The sequence below is a fragment of the Cyanistes caeruleus genome, chromosome 2 (genome assembly GCF_971803275.1).
Source record: "Cyanistes caeruleus chromosome 2, bCyaCae1.hap1.1, whole genome shotgun sequence".
Classification (NCBI taxonomy): Eukaryota; Metazoa; Chordata; class Aves; order Passeriformes; family Paridae; genus Cyanistes; species Cyanistes caeruleus.
In genome coordinates this window covers 3,877,606-3,896,072 of record NC_141702.1, presented here as the reverse complement: position 1 = coordinate 3,896,072, position 18,467 = coordinate 3,877,606, and the positions used below count along the sequence as shown (strand labels likewise).

The 18,467-nt window shown below is 46.6% G+C and overlaps 1 protein-coding gene across 2 annotated transcripts; it reads left to right on the top strand.

The window, feature by feature from the left end:
* The first annotated feature begins 325 nt into the window (after positions 1 to 325).
* EFHC1 (EF-hand domain containing 1) lies at positions 326 to 17,524 on the top strand. Of its 2 annotated transcripts, XM_023924230.2 has the most exons (11): positions 326 to 578; positions 5,513 to 5,734; positions 7,367 to 7,654; positions 9,339 to 9,488; positions 10,525 to 10,717; positions 10,949 to 11,169; positions 11,872 to 12,012; positions 13,206 to 13,419; positions 13,766 to 13,913; positions 14,727 to 14,928; positions 17,009 to 17,524. In XM_023924230.2, the coding sequence occupies exons 1-11, from the start codon at positions 462 to 464 to the stop codon at positions 17,132 to 17,134; spliced, it is 2,022 nt and encodes a 673-aa protein (XP_023779998.2). In that variant the 5' UTR covers positions 326 to 461; the 3' UTR covers positions 17,135 to 17,524. The 2 variants fall into 2 exon arrangements, with proteins under 2 accessions (XP_023779998.2, XP_023779999.2); XM_023924231.2 differs by lacking the exon at positions 5,513 to 5,734.
* The last annotated feature ends 943 nt before the right edge of the window (positions 17,525 to 18,467 follow it).

Sequence of the window (18,467 nt, the reverse complement as noted above, 5' to 3'; positions counted from 1 at the left end):
CAGCTGCTCCTCACCCTGGGCACTGCATAAGGCAGGGAAAATTCCTCAAAAAGAAGCAGTCCTGATGCCACCACCCGTTTGGGAGGCCAAGATGTTTTAACATGAGGGGGTTATAAGGCGCTACGAGAGAGATCTGAAGGGGCTCTGAGGGGGTTATGAAAGGCTGTGAGTGGGATACGAGCGGACTGTGAAAGGGAAATCCCTAATAAAACAGGATTAATGCTTTCCACGTCTTTTTTTTCCCCGCTGCGGGGGCCGGACTCCCCTCCCAGGGGTGGGGGGGCGGGTCGGCCCCTCAGAGCCCCCCCGCTGTCACGGCGGCCGCGCGCCCCGCGGCGCTCACTGCGCAGGCGCAGAGGCGGAGGCGCGAAGGGCCCCGCGCATGCGCGCTGAGCGCGCGGCCGGTTGCCGTGGAGACGCGTCAGCCGGGACGGGCCCGGAGCGCCGCCACCGCCGCCGCCATGAGTTCGGGGCCGGGGCCGGAGCCGGGGCCAGGGCCAGGGATACGGCCGGGGACAGGGACAGAACCCCCGATCGATCTGCCCTTCCTCCCCGGCTGCGGCATCAAGGACCCCACGGTGAGCGCGCCCGCCCACTGTACCCCCGCTGTACTCCCCACGGGAGGCCCCCCGGATCAAGGTGGGCTGGTGTGGCGGGTGCCCCCCGAGAGGCGGCCTCAGGACGGGCCTCTGCACCTCCCCGCACCCGCTTCAGGTGGTACCTGGTATCCCCTGAAAACACTCTAGGAATCTGGTGCTCCCTCAGACTTTCCTTTAAATCCACGGGAGACTTGAGACCCCTGAATTCGACAATATTCATAGAATCATGGAATGGTTTGGTTTAGAAGACCTTAAAGACCATCCCATTCCTCCCCTTGCTATGGGCAGGGACACCTTCCACTATCCCAGGTTGCTCCAAGCCCTGTCCAGCCAGGCCTTGGACACTTCCAGAGATTCAGAGGCAGCCACAGCTTCTCTGGGCACCCTGTGCCAGGACCTCTTCACAGCCACAGGGAAGAATTCCTTCCCAGTATCCCATCCATCCCTGCCTTCTGGCAGTGGGAATCCATTGCCCCTTGTCCTGTCCCTCCATCCCTTGTCCCAGGTTCCTCTCCAGGTTTCCTGGAGTTCCTTTAGGCACCAAAAGGTGTCCCTGGAGCCTTCCCTTCTCCAGGTGAGCACCCCCATCTCTCCCAGCCTGGCTCCAGAGCAGAGGGGCTCCAGCCCCCAGAGCATCTCCATGGTTTTCGCTCCAACAGGTCCATGCATTCCTTGCATTTTGGGCTCCCAGCCTGGGTGCACCACTGCAGGTGGGGTTTCACAAGAGCAGAGTAGAGACAGTTTCTTCAGGGGGCATGTTACCCCCTGAACCCACACCAAGGGAACCTGCTGATCAGGATCTTCCCTCAGATCACCTTGTAATTCCCCCAAGAGGCCTGGTACCTCCTACATTCACCAGATATCCCTGAGACAACTTGGTGTCCTCTGATCCCATGTCCTGGGAACTTCAAACTTACCAGACTCTGGACATGACCCCTGAAGGACCTGGTGCTCTGTAAGCTTAATTGATGCTCCCCAGCAGATTTAATATCCACTTAACTCTCCTCCAGGGAGTTGATGTTTCCCAAAGCCACCAAATACCTGCTGGACTCACTTCTGGGGGATCTGAATGCTCTGTACCCACCTGATATCTCCTGATCCCACCCACAGCAGACCTGGTACTCCCATAATTCTTCCAATGTTACTGACAATTGCAATCTGTTCCCAAGGGACCAAGTATCCCTGAAATAACCTTCAAGGGGACTTAGTACTTTTAATCTTCTCCCCAAGGAATCCATTGCATCATGTACCCATTTTATAACCCTGAATTTGTCCTGATAGCTTTGGAGAGAGACATACACACCCCTTCTCCCCCTCATTTGTGAGCCTCATTTGAAATTCCAAAACCTTTTTCCATAACTGCAGATCTTCTGTCTGCAAACTCACTCCTTTGAATATTCACTTCCCCTGAATCCATCCAATAATTTCCCTACAGTTCAAGAGATACCCCAAGGGAAATCCCCAAACTTGCTTTATGGTCCTGAAACCTGATTCCCTCAGAAAAAACTTCTGTTTCTCTGAACCATCTGAGTTTTCCCAAAGCAAAGTCTTCTCAACTGATACTGATATTGTTCTGATCTAAGTTCCTTAAATGAAGATAGATATACCCAGAAGAACCAATACTGATCAAACCTTGAATATTCCTCCCCTAGGAATTAATCCCACAAATCTTCCCAATGTAATTATTTCCTGGACATAATTAATCTATTACATAGATACACCTTGAAGTCACCAGTCTCATTGGCAATCAACTCCTTCATGATACCACTTCCTCCAAAGCCCTGATACTTCCAAAACTGTTCTCCTGGTCTTGCCTGGAGAACTGAACCCTTGACAGTCCAGGTCTGGAATTTGATAATCTGATGAGAGCACTGGTATCCCACCACAGAACTGGTGCCATCACAGCTTCCAGGTTCATCCCCAGGAAATGACACACTCTCAGCTGCTCCCAGGTTCCCTGGAAGAAGCAGTCTCATCCTCATCCTCATCCTCATCCTCATCCTCATCCTCATCCTCTGCAACTGATAACTAAATGAGGAGGCAACCTTTTCCTTTCCATCCAGTGGTCCAGGCCCTAAGGACTTGATAACCCAAAATCTTTCCAATGTCCTATTGAAGAAGTGCTGTCACAGAGAACTAATGTTTCCATTTATTTCTCTGATATACTAAAAAAATCCCCAAAAAAGCCAAAAAGGGGGTTGTTGCATGCCTGGTTTGGTATGTAAATTCCTCACCAGGAATTTACAGCCTCCCTGGAGAGCATCTTTAACAGAAAACATTCCTGGCTGCATTCAGCTTTGTATATGAAAACTATTTGTCACAGAATCATGGAATGGTTTGGGTTGGAAAGGACTATTAAAGATAATCTTGTTCTAACCCTCTGCTATGGGCAGGGACACCTTCCACAGACCAGGTCACTCCAAGCCCATCCAACCTGGACTAAACTCAGTGACAACTGAGTTCTCCAGTAGTAAATAGAGTAAATTACTCATAACAAATAATTATCCAGTAATAAAGGTTATCTCAGAATTATTATCTGATAATAATATTTCATTGAAATAATTTATAACATCTTGGAAATCTGCAATTTTCCAGTCTATAAAACTGACATCACAATATTTGGTTTCCAAGTGAATTCTGAGAAGTTCTGGAGGAAACCTCTGTGTTCAAGTAAAGTGCTGTTACTGCTTAGTGCTCACGGGACAGGGAAGCAGACACTGGGAGAGGGAATGGTGTTTGTATGAAGTGTTACAGACTTGGCAAAAAGAAGGACTTAATTCAGTGGAATTTCTTTACATAAACACTGGCAGCAACTGAGATTAGAAGTTTACATTCTGGGCTTTCCCTTTTATATTTGCATTAGTCACCTGATCCTGGGAGATGTTTTCTGGTATCCAGGCTCACTTTGGGAGAGCTTATCTGCTCAGGAGCCTTATGAACCAACAAGGTGTTTTCTTTGGGTGAATGTGGGCTCTTAAAAGCCTGTATACCTCTAACAAACACTGATATTGCCCAAATTAAAGACAAACTTCCTGGTTTTCCTTGAATGTTTTTTCCCAAAGCTTTCCCTTGGTGTTTATTTGACAGAAGGAAGTAGCAGTTCTGTGGCAGTTTATAAGATGTTCTGCTAAAATGTCTTCAGACAAATCTTGTTTTCACCTGTTTTCCTCACTGCTCTCTCCATTGCAAGATCTATAGCAGCAGTTTAAAGAAAAAACAGGGAATTATGTGGAATTCAAGTGGGGCCTTGAAGGTATAAATAAGATTAGAGGCTTAACCATGAGGGGTGAGGGAGGGGGTGGAGAAGAAGCAGTTTGCATGCCTGAGGTTGGACTGACTGCAAGCCTGGGGCTGGAAAAGGAGCTGGAGCTTGTTCTCTCAGCACTAGAAATGCTTACAACCCTGTTTTATTTGGCAAAAGTCAAGAGGTTTTATTATCAGGAACTCATAATTTCCCCTGCTTCCTCTGGAGCTTTGAGTGTTGAGAGCCCAGTGGGACCAGGCAGTCTCTCGGGGTGCAGGTGAGGTACCACGTGGGGTGGAGTGCAGCAAGTGCAGTGGTTTGATGTCTCTCCAGTCTGACCCTGCTCTTCAGTGGTGAGGAACAAGACTGGCTGACAGAGATCAGGTCCTGTGCACAGCTCTGACTGAATGCAGCCCTGGGAGAAGGACTGGGGCTGCTGATGGATGAGTGGCTGGGACCCAGGAACCCCCACCATGTGCTGGGCTGATCTTCCCGTGTGGGCAGCAGGGGAGGGGGCGATTCTGCCCCTCTGCCCTGCTCAGGTTGGACCCCCACCTACAGAGCTGCCTCCAGCCTCAGCATAAATAGGACATGGAGCTGCTGGAGCAAATCCAGAGGAGGCCATGGAGATGCTCCAAGGGCTGGAGCCCCTCTGCTCTGGAACCAGGCTGGGAAAGCTGGGGGTGCTCACCTGGAGAAGAGAAGGATCCAGGGAGAGCTCAGAGCCCCTTCCAGAGCCTAAAGGGGCTTCATGAAAGATGGGACAAACATTTTAGCAGGGCCTGTAGCAGCAGGACAAGGAATGATGGTTTTAAACTCAAAGAGGCTTAATTGAGATTACATACAAGGAAGAAGTTTTTTACAAAGAGGATGGTGAGGCCTGGCACAGGATGCCCAGAGATGCTGTGGCTGTCCCTGGATCCTTGGAAGTGTCCAAGTCCAGGTTGGACAGGGCTTGGAGCAACCTGGGATAGTGGAAGGGTTGGACAGGGCTGGGAGCAACCAGGGCAGGGGGTGGAACTGGATAATCTTTAATGTCCCTTCCAACCCAAACTGTTCTATGAGTCTATGACTATATAGAGATTAAAACAACTAATGTGCTTTTGTACATTTCATAATTGCAGTTCTGTGGGCATGACATGCCTTATTTAACCCAGCAAAGAAAATCCTGTGTCATGTCCAGGGGAGGGTTAAAAAAGTAAATAACCATGGAGTACACAAAGGGTGCACAACAGTGAAGGGAGCACCACAAGGCAGTAACTGAGGTCCCATGGTGCTCTGTACTGCTGACAAATAGGGTAGGGAACAAAGAGTTGGTGAGATAAATACCAGGGCAGATAAAGTGCTGACACACTGTTCTAGGCACTGTATATCATGGCAGTCAGGAAATTCAGTGATTTAAGTTCTTCCGGAGTCTCTGGCGGGTGCAAGGATCTGAGCTCACTCTTGTGCTTTGTGCATCCATCACTCTCTGTTTTTTCCACTTTCCTGATCTAAGTACAAAATCTGACTAAATAACTGCTGCAGTAGTTTATAATAAAATGCTGTGGATGTGTGTGGGGGGAGACATTCTTGATATTGTACTCTCTTACTGGGTTTTTTTGTGCTTCCAGTAGCTGTGTCTGCTAAATTCATGCCGTATTTTGATAGCTGGATTTCCTTCCAACAGAGAACATCTTTTCATCGGTCCCAGACACTGGACTTCAAAAATGGATATGCCTTTTCCCGGCTGCCAAGAGAGGGGGTTGGTGGGGAGACACTCTTTGCAAATCAGCTCTCTCAAGATGAATTAGATGATTTATGCACCAAGGGATCCACACTGACCTATGGGCAAGTCAAGAGGCCTGCACCTTCCCGGTTCACTCCAGCATTCGTGGCTTATGACAAAAAGGTATAAAGAAGCTGATTCCAGGAATATCACTGGCCAAATTCGGAGACATAAACAGTCAGCTCTAGGGTTCACGGGACTGCGTACAGCAGTTTTCAGATGCCAGAGCCCTTAGTCAGAGACAGCTGAATCCCAGACTGAAAGAGGCTTTCTTTGCTTGGGAGGAGGATTATAATACGTAAACGATGTAAGACATTCCCTGCAAGTTACACTCGAGCATTTCCAGCAGATGTTGGAAAAGAGGTTTGATTAGCTCTGGAAAGTTCCAGTTTATAAGCATTGCTCTGTAAGCCACAACCTGGAGTTTTGTGTTTCCAAAACTATATTGAGGTTGTAATTGAGCTTTAACTGGAAAAGTCAGTCTGCAGTGGGAACCCTGTTTGACCCTGGTCTATCTATTCATGCTTGTGTTGGTCACCACAGCGTGTCACAACCTGAGCTGCTCCATTAGCGCTTCCCACATTACATCTTGGTGATCATATCAGACTGGGTGGTGGCTCTGTGTCTGCTCAGAGCAGTCCTGAGCTGACCCTTGGTTTTCAATATGCCAGTGGCCCAAACTGCAGCCCTGAGCCATGGATGGAGCAGCAGCTGCAGTGGGAGCTGCAGGGCTCGGGAGCTCAGCACGTGCAGGCTGCACACGCTTCCAGCGCTGCCAGAGCAGCGTGCAGCCAGCCAGCCCTCAGCCCGGCTCTGACACAGGCTGGGGAACAGATGTGGTCTGTAAATTGCTGAGGCTGTTCCTTCAGAGTAATGTAGATGTTGCTGTTTAATCTGTCAGATTCTTCTCTGCCCCTTCCTTCAAGCTACTGGAGCAGCAGGAGCCCCAGTGCTGCTGGGGATGTCACAATCCCTTGTGGGGCACTTTGCTGACTGATAGGAACTTATTGCTTTATAATCTCTTAATTATCCAGGCCTCTGGGCTGGTGTAGGCTGGATATGCAAGGCCTGATTGGCCACCTGCACCTTCTTAGGAGCTTTGAATGATCTGAATATTTCTGCCAAGCAGAGGGACTGGCTGATTAGTTTCCTCGTTTCCCCAGCACAAATCAATTTTTGCTGTCAGTGCTGAATAGATGTGACTTCAGATCATGGAAAGGGACCTTAAAGATTATCTTGTTCCAGCCTCCCTGCCATGGGTAGGGACACCTTCCACTAGACCAGGTTACTCAGTGCCCCCTCCAGCCTGGCCTTAAAATGATGACCCCCTTCCAGATTTTAAAATCCTCAGATGTGGTTGAACTCTTTACTAAAATCTGTGGATAACTTCCCTAAATCAGGGCTGTAAAGCTGACAAGAGCCATGTGTGTCAGTAAAGTAGATTACTGTCAGCAGCCAAGCACCTGGCAGTAGGTGAAGCACCAGGTGATCAACAAATAGGGAAAAGGCTGGATTTTTACACTTGTCTCAGGCACTCCAAATTTGCAAAAGGCACGTATCGATAAAAGCCTTCCTGGTGCCTTTGCTGTCACTCACAGATTAGGCCACAGCTCTCTTTGAAGATTTTTAGAATCTAATCCAGTAATTTTACACCACCAAAGCAAATTGCAATGAAATTATTGGCCTCAATAGACTAACCACGGTGTTCAAATTGTTTCTTTCTCTCTCCCTTTGCTATATTGTCCCTTTGGGCAGGTTTTGAAGTTCGATGCCTACTTCATGGAGGAAGTGCCTATCTCTGCAGATGAGCACTACCGGATCCGCCAAGTGGGGCTCTACTATTACCTGGAAGATGACAGCATGTGTATCATCGAGCCTAAGGTGAAGAACTCGGGTCTGCTTCAGGGCAAACTCATGAAACGCCACCGGGTGCCCAAGAATGAGCATGGGGATTATTACCACTGGAAGGATCTGAACCTGGGCATCGACCTCCCCATATACGGCCGGACCTACCGCCTGGTCAACTGTGACTCCTTCACCAAGGTGTGTTGTAGGGAGAACATGGACAGAAAGACTCCTGGGAATTTCAGGGTGTTAATTACCTGTTAGAGTCCAGCAGTTTGCAACTGTAGTTTTTGTGATATGGGTGCTCACAGTGTTTCATTTTGCTTTTTGTGTAGATTTCTTTTTTTCAGGGGTGTTCAGGGTATGACATCTGCTGGGGTAAGTATTTTTGCCCCAGGACTGCTGGTAGTCCATCCTTTGTCCTCAGGACTTCTCTTTACAGTACAAATTCGAAGTTTATGTCTCGGCAGTTCAACTGTTTGGAGCCCAGATGAAACACTGTGCATACATGCGAGGGAAATTAGTGATTCTGACTCTTTTCTGATTTAATATTCCTCTGTTAGGAACAGTGGAAGGGAATACAAACAGTAAGTCTGCACACATCCACAGCCAAGCCATGATCCATGGTTGAGAATCATGGTATGAACTGACCTTAGAAAGCTTATTCATTGCCTGCTTTTCTATTTCTGGTTATTTCTGTGCCAGTAAATGAGATAATAATGATCCAATAACAAGAAATAAGGATTACCAGAATTACCACTTTACTGTTATCCTGCTAGATTGTCCCCAGTCAAATCTCAGCCCTGGTCAGCTACTGTTCTTCCAGGCCAGGAGTTAGACTGCTCCAGAGACCATTCCCAATAGGTGAGTTACATGCAGTCAACCTGTCCTGGAGGCTGGGAGTTTAGGCTTTTCCTTGTCAGTTGGCCTCAGTGCCCAGGAATGTTCCCAAGCATGTGTAATATATTGGTATAAATGTGGCTGTGGAGCCAGCTCTGCTGGAACTGTTCAAGTCAGTCTACATCAAATGAAGAGCTGGTCCTCATGTCAATATTGATGGAAAACATGGAATGAGCTGGGTGGGTCTACATCTCCAGGCCAATAGTGTATTTATCATTTACTGGCATCTTCCAAACCAGAAAATAGTGAGTCTGAAAGTACCAACCTGCCTTGTGAGTCTCCAGAGGGATCTCATATTCCTGTGGGAGATGTTTGCATAGGTGCCTCCTGGGCTGAATGTTTTCATGGAGCAAAAAGGGAACAAATCTCTTGACTTCAGAGATTGTTTTGGGTGACTGATGCAAGTCCACGAGTAACAGCCTGGATTTTGTTCATGGTCCAAGGTAAGCAAAACATCCCTTTATAAACAAGCAGATTGCACTCTTTCTGTGGGAAAAGTACTCCTGAAAGATGGAATAAAGCTGCCACTGACACATATCCTCATGTCTGAAGGGTCTTGATGTGCCTAGTGTGGCTGACACTAGCTTCTTCTGTTTGACACAACCCTAAGTACTTCCAAATTCAGGCTGACTACATCTGTGTTTATACAGCAATTTAATATTTTTCATTTACATAAAAGAGACCAACTGACAGTTATCTTCCATTTAGAGCCCTAAGGGCAGAGAAAACTGTGCTCAAGTGAAATCTGAGTTAGGATGTTCAGGACAGGACTGCTCTGATTAATTAAAGGCTAAGAAAAGATAAGAAGCAGCTTAAATAAATGTATTTGTCATCTGTTGTGTTTTGCTGTTGCTATAGAATTCTCTGTGAGGAGTGAACTTGTAGAATTCTGACCTCACTCATCCCAGTCCACCTGTAACCTCTAGTCACCTCTTACCTTCAGAACTCCTGGCAGCACTAACACCTCAGATGACCTTCCTAGGTGTTCCTGGAGAGCCAAGGAATTTTAGTGAACCCTCCAGAGGAGCTGGTTTCAGATCCTTACATAGAACAGCGTCGGACGCCTGTGCAAAAACCCATCGTGCCCACAGGTCCTGACCCCTTCAGGCAGTTTCTGACCTATGACACAAAGGTAAGAGGGCTGGGGATTACCCAAATTATTGTATAATTATCCACATCACACCAGTGAGGCACCTCCAGTCCTGTGTCCTGGTCTGGGCCCTTCACTTAGGAAAGACATTGAGTGTGTCCAGGGGAGGGGCTGGAGCAGCAGGAGAGGCTGAGGGAGCTGGGAAAGGGGCTCAGCCTGGAGAAAAAGAGGCTCAGGGGGCCCTTCTGGCTCTGCACAACTCCCTGACAGGAGGGGACAGCCAGGTAGGGATCAGTATCTTCTCCCAGGCAACCAGAGACATAACCAGAAATGGCCTCAGGTTGTACAGGGGGAGGTTTAGGTTAAATTAAGAATTTCTTCACAGAAAGGGTGATTAAACATTGAAGCAGGCTGCCCAGGGAGATGGTAAAGTCCCCATCCCTGGAGGTGTCCAAGGAATGCCTGGATGTGGCACTCAGTGCCCTGGGCTAACAAGGTGGGGTCAGTCAGAGCTTGGACTCAACGATCTTCCAACCCAAAAGATTCTGTGATTACAGTGAATATGTGCTATTGATACCCAGGTCTTGTGAGTTTTTGCAACCTCACTCATTCTAAATTGTCTCAGTCTGCTGAACAGACTCCAGATTTGCTCCTTTCTTGGCTCTAGTGAGATACAAAACTTTTTATGTTTTTTTTCTGGGCTTTGTGCCTTGTAAACAATTCCTCTTTGGATTGCAGAGCCTGTGCTCAATATCATCCATTACTCTCTTGCTTTCTGTTGGGATGAGATAAGCCACCTGCCTCTGGAATTTAGCAGCCAGATGCAGTTCTATTAGGAATGGTCTTGCTGCATCCACTCCCCTCCTCCCCCAAAATGCTGATGCCAGGTGCCAGAGCAGATAATTTCAGATAAACACAAATGCCCCTTGCTCTGACTAAATTTCCCCTGTGTCTCTCCTGTCTCTTCAGGAGCTGAACCTTGGGGAACTCTTGAGAATCTCAGTGTGATGAGTTTGATTTCTGTGGCACCAAAAGATGACTCTGATCCATGTTTGTCTGGCTTTTTTCTTCCACACAGGTGCTTCGCTTCTATGCCATATGGGATGACACCAACTGTGCCTTTGGTGATCACCATCCCTGCATCATCCACTACTTCTTGGCAGATGACACAGTTGAGGTTCGGGAAGTTCACAAGAAAAATGATGGGAGAGATCCATTCCCGGTACTGATGAGACGCCAACGCTTGCCCAAAATCTTTGGGGACAAGAACAGTAAGTTTAGATTGGCACATCCATCTGTGCTAAGGTGTTATTATTTCATGGTCAAAAAAAGGTTCTTCAAATGGTCACTAAATTCTTTATCTTTTGGGAAACCGTGGCAGGACAGGAGAGCCAACGTCTCCCTGTTGTTATGTATACACCTTGCTTTTATATCCCTTTTCACTAGGAAATGTTAGCATCTCCTTGATGAACGTATTTTTCCTTCTGCTCTCTTGTCCTTAGAGAACTTCCCAAGCTGTGTGCTGGAGATCACTGACCACGAGGTACAAGAGTGGTACTCACCCAAAGATTTTGCTATTGGCAAAACTGTCACCCTCCTTGGACGCACCTTCTTAATCTACGATTGCGACAAGTTCACCCAGGACTTCTATCGTGAAAAATATGGCATCACAGACTTCCAGCCAGTGGATGTAAATAAGAAACCACTTGAAAAAGCTCCCCAGGTACTGCAAACAATTTCTCAAAAGAAGGGAGGAAAGGAAGTGGTTGGTGTGAGCTCTTATAGTAAAGTGGAAGTTCAGCTTAGTAAGAACATGTAGAAAACAAGTTTAAAGAAAAAATCAAGTAACTTGAAAAAGATGAGGCAAGGATGGTCATAATTGATATAAAAATGAAAGCCTGGCTGCACTCATACCACTGAACTCTCCCTCACTCTCCAAAACAGTGTTGCCAAGTCCAAACTGCCTACTGGGAATGGTCACAGCCCTTGTTACCTCTCAAACTGAGCCCAAAAATGGTTTGGGGTTGTGGTTTAGATCACAGACATGATGGGGATTAGGTTGCCAGTGTAACCATTTGATGGCTGGGTTCCTGTGCATTGGAAGGTTTAGTTGGAACTAGATGATTTTAAGGTCCTTTTCAACCCTCAAACCATTCTATGGTTCCTTAATATAGCCACAACCCCTTAATTCAGAGAAATTACCCAGCTTTCTGAGTTTCAGACTTCCTTAATCCTCTTTTATTTTCATTAAATACAACACACAGACAGGTTGGTATCATCCATCTCTACTGGGCGGGATATCACAGCTCTTGCTACTTGGTGGCAGAATATTTCCTTCCAAATCTGATGGGCTCTGCTAAGTCCTGTAAACTTTGTCTTGTTCTTAGTTGCAGCTATTTATGGTTGATATCTCCTCTGGATACAGGTAATTCCTCCCTACAATGGTTTTGGCATCCCTGAAGACTCTCTCCAGAACTGCCTTAGTCTGTTTCCAAAGCCTCCACGGAAAGATATCATTAAGATGCTGGAGAATAATCTCAAGGTCCTGCGGTACCAGGTGGCCCTGGTAAGTGTTTTCCTTGGTGGAATAATGCCAGGAGGATGGGAGGAGCAGACAAGGCTGTTGGCAAACTCTCCTTTGCCCCAGTGGGAAAAGGGAGCTCCCCCAGCCAACACAGGTGTCCCTGGGGGAATGCCATGGGACTATTGTGTGCTTGCTGTGACAATGGGCAGCTCACAAAACTAAAAAAAAATAAAACTAAAAAAAAAAAAATTAAAAAAAAAAATTAAAATAATAAATTAAAAAAAAAAAAGACCAAAAAGTAGAAACCAGACCTGCTACAAACCCACAGCCATTTATGGAAAAACTCCCTCTGCCACTGCTACGTGACAGATGGCCCTGGCTGAAGCAGCCTCCGCTGGGCACTGTGCCTGTGCCTGCCTGCCACCACTGCCACCAGCCAGTGCTTGATGTCTCTGCTGCTGGCTCCAGCCCCTGGAGCCCCTGGTCCTTCTCCAGGCCAGTCCTGGATGCAGCAAGGAGCTGTCCTAGCAGAGCAGCCAAGTGCCTGGAAAATCCATGAGAATGGTGTTTTCCACCCAGAACAGCACCCAGGCCCTGGCCTTTGTGCCAGTTTTACAGCTGGTTTATGCAAGGAGCCTCTGGCACATCCAGCAGCAGCGATGGCATTTCCTGGGCTGCCTTGTGCCTGCCCTCTCCAAACACTCGGGGTGGATAAGGGCTGGTTTCTTTTCTCTGTCCTGCAGGAGTTCCCTAAAGGTCACAGCTGAGGAGTTAAGATCCACTTAGCTTTAAACTAAGCACGTAAATCCACTGGTGTGTCAGGGGAGTGACTTCCTGTGACTAAGGGCTGAAGCAGCGCCAGCCTCTCTCAGGCACTCAGCATAATGAAAAGTGTCATTTAAATCTGAATTTTACAGTCTCTCTGGGATGAATCATTCCATATAGGATATTCCTTTCTCTTGGATTACTCAAGCTGTGGAAACACTGAATATACATGGTAATTTCAGCCCAGATTCTGCTTCAGTCTCTTCAGTAAAGCAAGTAACCTTTGAAATTCAGCTCCTAAATGCTGTCTAGTGCTTTGTTATGCTTATGTCAGCACATCAAGTGCTTTGTTTAGTCAGCTATAAAAAAAGCTCTGGACTTATGAGTGGGTTACTAGGTACTCCTAAGCACCCTAGGCAAGGAAAACCTGGTTCAAATGCTCTGTTCCAAACCTGCTACCTTTGCTCTAGGAATCACCAGTGCCTGAGGATAAAAATCGTCGTTTCATCCTCTCTTATTTCCTCTCCGATGACACAATCAGCATCTATGAACCCCCAGTCAAAAACTCTGGCATGCCTGGAGGCAAATACTTAAAAAGGACCAAAGTTACCAAGCCAGGGTCTACTCCAGAGAATCCCATATACTATGAGGCTTCTGACTTCACCATCGGTTCTACAATTGAAGGTAAAATGCAGCCTGGATTTATAATACCCTGCTCTGATATGTCATTTATTGCATGGACAGTGCATATCCCTTCCTTCACCTGAAAGATCTGCTGATTCTGGGTCTCCTCACATTTGAGTTTCCAGATCAGCAACTGGTGTACATTGATACAATTTTGTTAGTGTCAATGTTTGAACCTTGCAGTCAGTGAAATTATTCTGACTTCAAGAAGTGAAACAAGTAGCAGAGCTGGCTCAAAGCTGAGTCCAGCCACGGGAGAGGAATCCCACTCCCTCCTGGACAAAGAAATGACTTTAACCCATGCTAAAACATAGGTAACACTACCTCTTTAATGCTTCTTCCCCAGTGTTTGGCCACAGGTTTATTATCACTGATGCTGATGAATATGTGCTTAATTATTTGGAGAGAAATGCTGAGAGTTTCCCTGCAGCAACAGTGCAATCCATAAGGGATCATTTCCTCCCACGGAAGGTGGTAGTGGAGACTGCCAGCAGGTAGGCTACAGAGAATGGGGTGCTGTGGCTAAATAAGACTAAGATTGACAGCTAAGAGCATTTTCAGCTGCCTCCCTGGGCTCCAGCCTCCTGCTCTGCTGGTGGTTCAGCTCCAAGAGGCTGTGTTTGGGCAGATTCAGAGGGTATGAAGTCCTTACATTAAAATGTTGTGGCTGCTGCTGGCCCCAAAACCTCCTGGGACAGCTCTGGCTCAGCAGCAGAGACAAAGAAGTGGTCACAGCACCAAGCCTGAGTTCAAAAAGTATTTGGACTTCCAGCCAAAATCACAGAATCACAAAATGGCTTGGGTTGGAAGGACCTTACAGATCAGCTCAGTCCAGCCCCTGCCATGGGCAGGGACACCTTCCACTATCCCAGCTTGCTCCAAGCCCCATCCAACCTGATCTTAAACACTTCCAGGGATGGGGGACACATCTTTTCCCAAAAGGCATCAGTTCACTTCAACAGATGCTGCAAACTTGAGCTGCTTGATGGCTGTAGGCTCAGCAGGTGGTGGAGGGGAAGTCTTTTTTAGGGCACTTATTCCTTCTTTGCTTATCAGCCAGCCCATCAGAGCTTAGACCTCATCCTCCTTTTAGCTGTCTGGATGCATTTTGTGTGACCCAGTAACAACCCTGTTACCTCAGAACATGGTTTGGAGGCAGTTATGTCGTGGTTCTGGTTGAAACTCGAGTTTCCCACAGTTTCTGACACTGTGGAGCACACAGGGAAATGCTCCTTTTTCACTCGTGTCACAGCAAGGCTGCCAAAATGAGTTTTTGAATGAAATCCCGTTATTCTTTTCTTTTGTAGTGGCATCCCCAAGAAGGACCTGGATGATTTAATTGTGGAGGTTCAGAAAGAACTGAAGCTCCAAGCACCCTTCAACACCAAGCAGTTTCATGAGGCATTTCATCATTTTGACAGAGAAGGCTCTGGCTTCCTGGATAAAGCAAGATTTTTAAACATTTGTGACAGGTTCAACGTGCCAACGAGCACCATTCTTCTTAAAAAGGTGAGATGGAAGGGGTGATGTGCATGTGGAATTCCACTCCTATGGCTCTTCCAAAAGTTCTCTTCTGAAAACCAACCCTAACTTGCTGCTTTAGCCTTCAAAGGAGAACAAATACAAAAAAAAGGGCAGGAGAGTCCCAGTTTAGAAAAACTTCTGAGCTGTTGGACTGATCCTGTGTCTTAGAGGAGATGATAATTGCTGTCCTCTAAGGAAAGGGGAAAATAAGTTACCCATGTTGCCCCCCATGTTTGGCTGCACTGTAATGTGTGAAAATTCCTGCTGGTTCAGGTCTTGGATGAGTAGAAGAGGTTGTGTATCGTGATAGAGATCAGGAATCATGACAGAGATCAGGGACAGGCTCTGCAGAGCTTGGAGTGTCTGTGATGGCTTAAGCACAGCTGGGAGTGAGTAGAGGTGACACTGATGTGTTCAAGGAATGTGCCTTAGGAAGGCTTAGAGACATTCTGGATTTAACAGCAACTGAACTGAAGGTCTAACAACTAAGTATTTTCCAAAATATTGTTATTGTTATTGTTATTGTTATTGTTATTGTTATTGTTATTGTTATTGTTATTGTTATTGTTATTGTTATTATTTAGAATCATAATGCCCTGGTTAACACTTGCTGGGCACTATGAGAAACAAACAGCACAGGGAGATCACAGTTGTGAGCTTTAGAAAATGTGAAAAAAGGAAATGTGAGGCAAACTGAGGGAAAAAATCCTGCAGAGAGGATGGAGGAGGATCCCTTCAGGAATGTGACTGGCAAGGATGTTTCCTCAGCATCATGTGATTGACGTGTTGATTAGTGGCCAATAGAGGGGGACTCAGACTTTAGAGAAATCTAGAAAGCAGAGGGAGTTATTTCCTCTGCTAAAATAAAAACTTTTCCAGAGCAGACAGCTGTGAGCCTCACAGCCATGGTTAGAAAGGTGCATGGGCAGGGGATTTGTCTCTGGATGTGAGATGAATAAAGGCCCTGACAAGCACCCAGGGCTTTGCTGTACCAGAACTCATCAGAGCTCACCCTGCCCAGAGGAATTTACAGGGTGGTGACAATCCCTGCTCCACTCTGAGAGTGGCAGAGAAGTGCCATTCCTAAAATTATGTGGGGAACCTATGACAATTGAAGCTAAACTCCCACATCTGAGCCCCAGTCTAGGACTATGCACGAAAAACATCCATCTCCTCTCTTGAAATCTTAATCCCAGTGTTCCCAGAGCCCTGGGAAGCATGGCAGGGGTATAAATTAAATATATGGCAGAGAGTTCACTGCCTGGAGAGGGGCACAGCTGTCAGTCACAGAAATGAACCCCAGAGAATCTGTCTCCAGGCGACAAGGGGAAGAAGAATCCTTTCAAGGAATTGTGATATTAGACCTTTTCCATCTCACTGGGTGTCAGAAGGAGATTAGTTATGCAATTAAAGAAACAAAAGCCTTCTTTCTTCCCCTGAAGCACACAAAGGCTGTGGCTCTGTAACACAATGCAGGGTCAGGCACGGACACCAGAACTGGCTCATTAGTGGGGCTGTCACCGAGCTCAATTATCTGTGTCTCCCCTTTATGCCATGTGCACATACCAAAGTGACACCAGAGAACAGGGACTGTTCACATACACTGCCCCCACCCCACTTTTGGCAGGGATTTCTGCAAGATTTCCTGTGGCCCATCCATGCTTTGTATTTTTGTGGCTCTGTTGTCACTCTGGTGAGGCCCAGAAGGAAATCAGGATTAAACTCAAACACTTTAACTCTTCTCCTTGCATAGACTAGTGTCATCTGTAGGCATTCAGGGTTGGACTTGAACCTTTAGATCATCAAGTCCAGCCTTTAGATCATTGAGTTCAATCCTTAAATGGTTGAACTCAATGATCTTGTAGGTCTTTTCAATCCTTAATGGTTCTATGATTCCAAATTTACCTGTGACTCAGGGCTACCAGGATGGGGAAATCCACATGGGGGGGAATAACATCTGCTCTGTCACACAAGGAGAACTCTGGGCACATTTCCATATATACAACACAAATTTTGCAGCTTTTTCCAACTCTTTATGGTGTTTGCTGTGTTTTTGTCCCCACAGCTGATTGACTGCTGTTCCTGTGATGAAGACAAGGTAAACTACCGTGAATTCCTTCTAGCCTTCCCTAGTGATCTCTTCCCAGAAGCTGAAGGACAGGATCAGCAATTGAATTCTCAGCTAACTTGAAGATATTTTACTTCAAAAGGATGTTCTGTTTTTCACCCTTGCTTTATTCTCTCCCTTCCCTTTCACAGACCCAGCTGATTGCACCCTCATGTTAACTTTTTTTTCTTTCCTAACCTCTCCCTGCCCTTTTAGCCACTCCCAAACTCAACCTCACAACTGCTGGATGTTGAAATGAAACTTATAGGAGGAAAGAAAAAAAATCTGAGAACCAAAATCAGGTTCTTCTGTTGTTTTCTCAACCTTTTAGTGCAGTACTTTAGAGAGTTAAAGCTCTCTGGAGACTGGAGTAAAAACCACTTCAGGTTTCTCTCAGAATAGCCTTTCACCTTCAAGTAGTGAAGACTGCCAGTTTGTTATTAAAATTGCAATAAAACTGTAGTTGCTATGAAAGTGTTAAAAAGTCTTTTTTTTATATAGAATGTCTGGAATAGCTAAGGATTAAAATAAGGGTGGGGGAAAACCCACAAATTGTGATTCTGAGTCTACTCAAAATGGGGTGATGGTGGTGAGTTCAGTTATCTGGAGGTAACAGGGGCCTGGACACAAATCTGCTGCCAGCACCTCTGCATTTTTTAACAAGAAATTGGGAAAATGTTTTTAGGATTGATCCCATCTAAACCCACCTTATCCACCTGTCATCTCAGCAGCCAGGTCTCCAGGGAAAAGGGAACACGGGCAGTTGGCATAGCAATAGAGCTGTGACACTCGCGCTCCTCTCAAGAGTCACATTACTCATCTCCTGTGAAGGTAACGCGGCAGGAGCCTTCTCAGCCCAAGTGACACCTGCCAGGTGTTGCCATGGAGCACACAGGAAAGGCAGCTGTCATGCACAGAGAACAAAGCTCTTTGGAACAAAATGCTGCTTTATATCAGCTTTTGTGTCGTGGATTCCCACTTCTCCTCTGACAGCTGAGAGTCTCCACGTGACAGCTCCCTCCTGTCTCTCCTTGTTTGGAAAGGTCACTGCTCTTCCCTTCTGGGCCATTCTGTGCTGCTGCTCACCCTGACCAAGGATCATTCCAGGGATCTCTGGTCCACCTCAGATTTCAAGAGACCAAAAATTTACAGATGAAAATACTTGAGCTGTAGAAAGTCAGAAAATATTTTCTGCACAGGCTACAGAACCGTAACCTAACCCTCAGCCAAGTGACGTCGTGTGCCTGGGGCCAGCTGCACAGAATATACAATATAGCTCACCAAAAATATGTGCTTAACCACATCAGACAAATCATCTCCTACAAATACCCTCATCCTCCACTCCCTCTGATGAGAGCAGCCACGAGTAATGAACTCTGGAGCAGCTGCCCGTGCTGTGGACATGGGAAATGTGGGA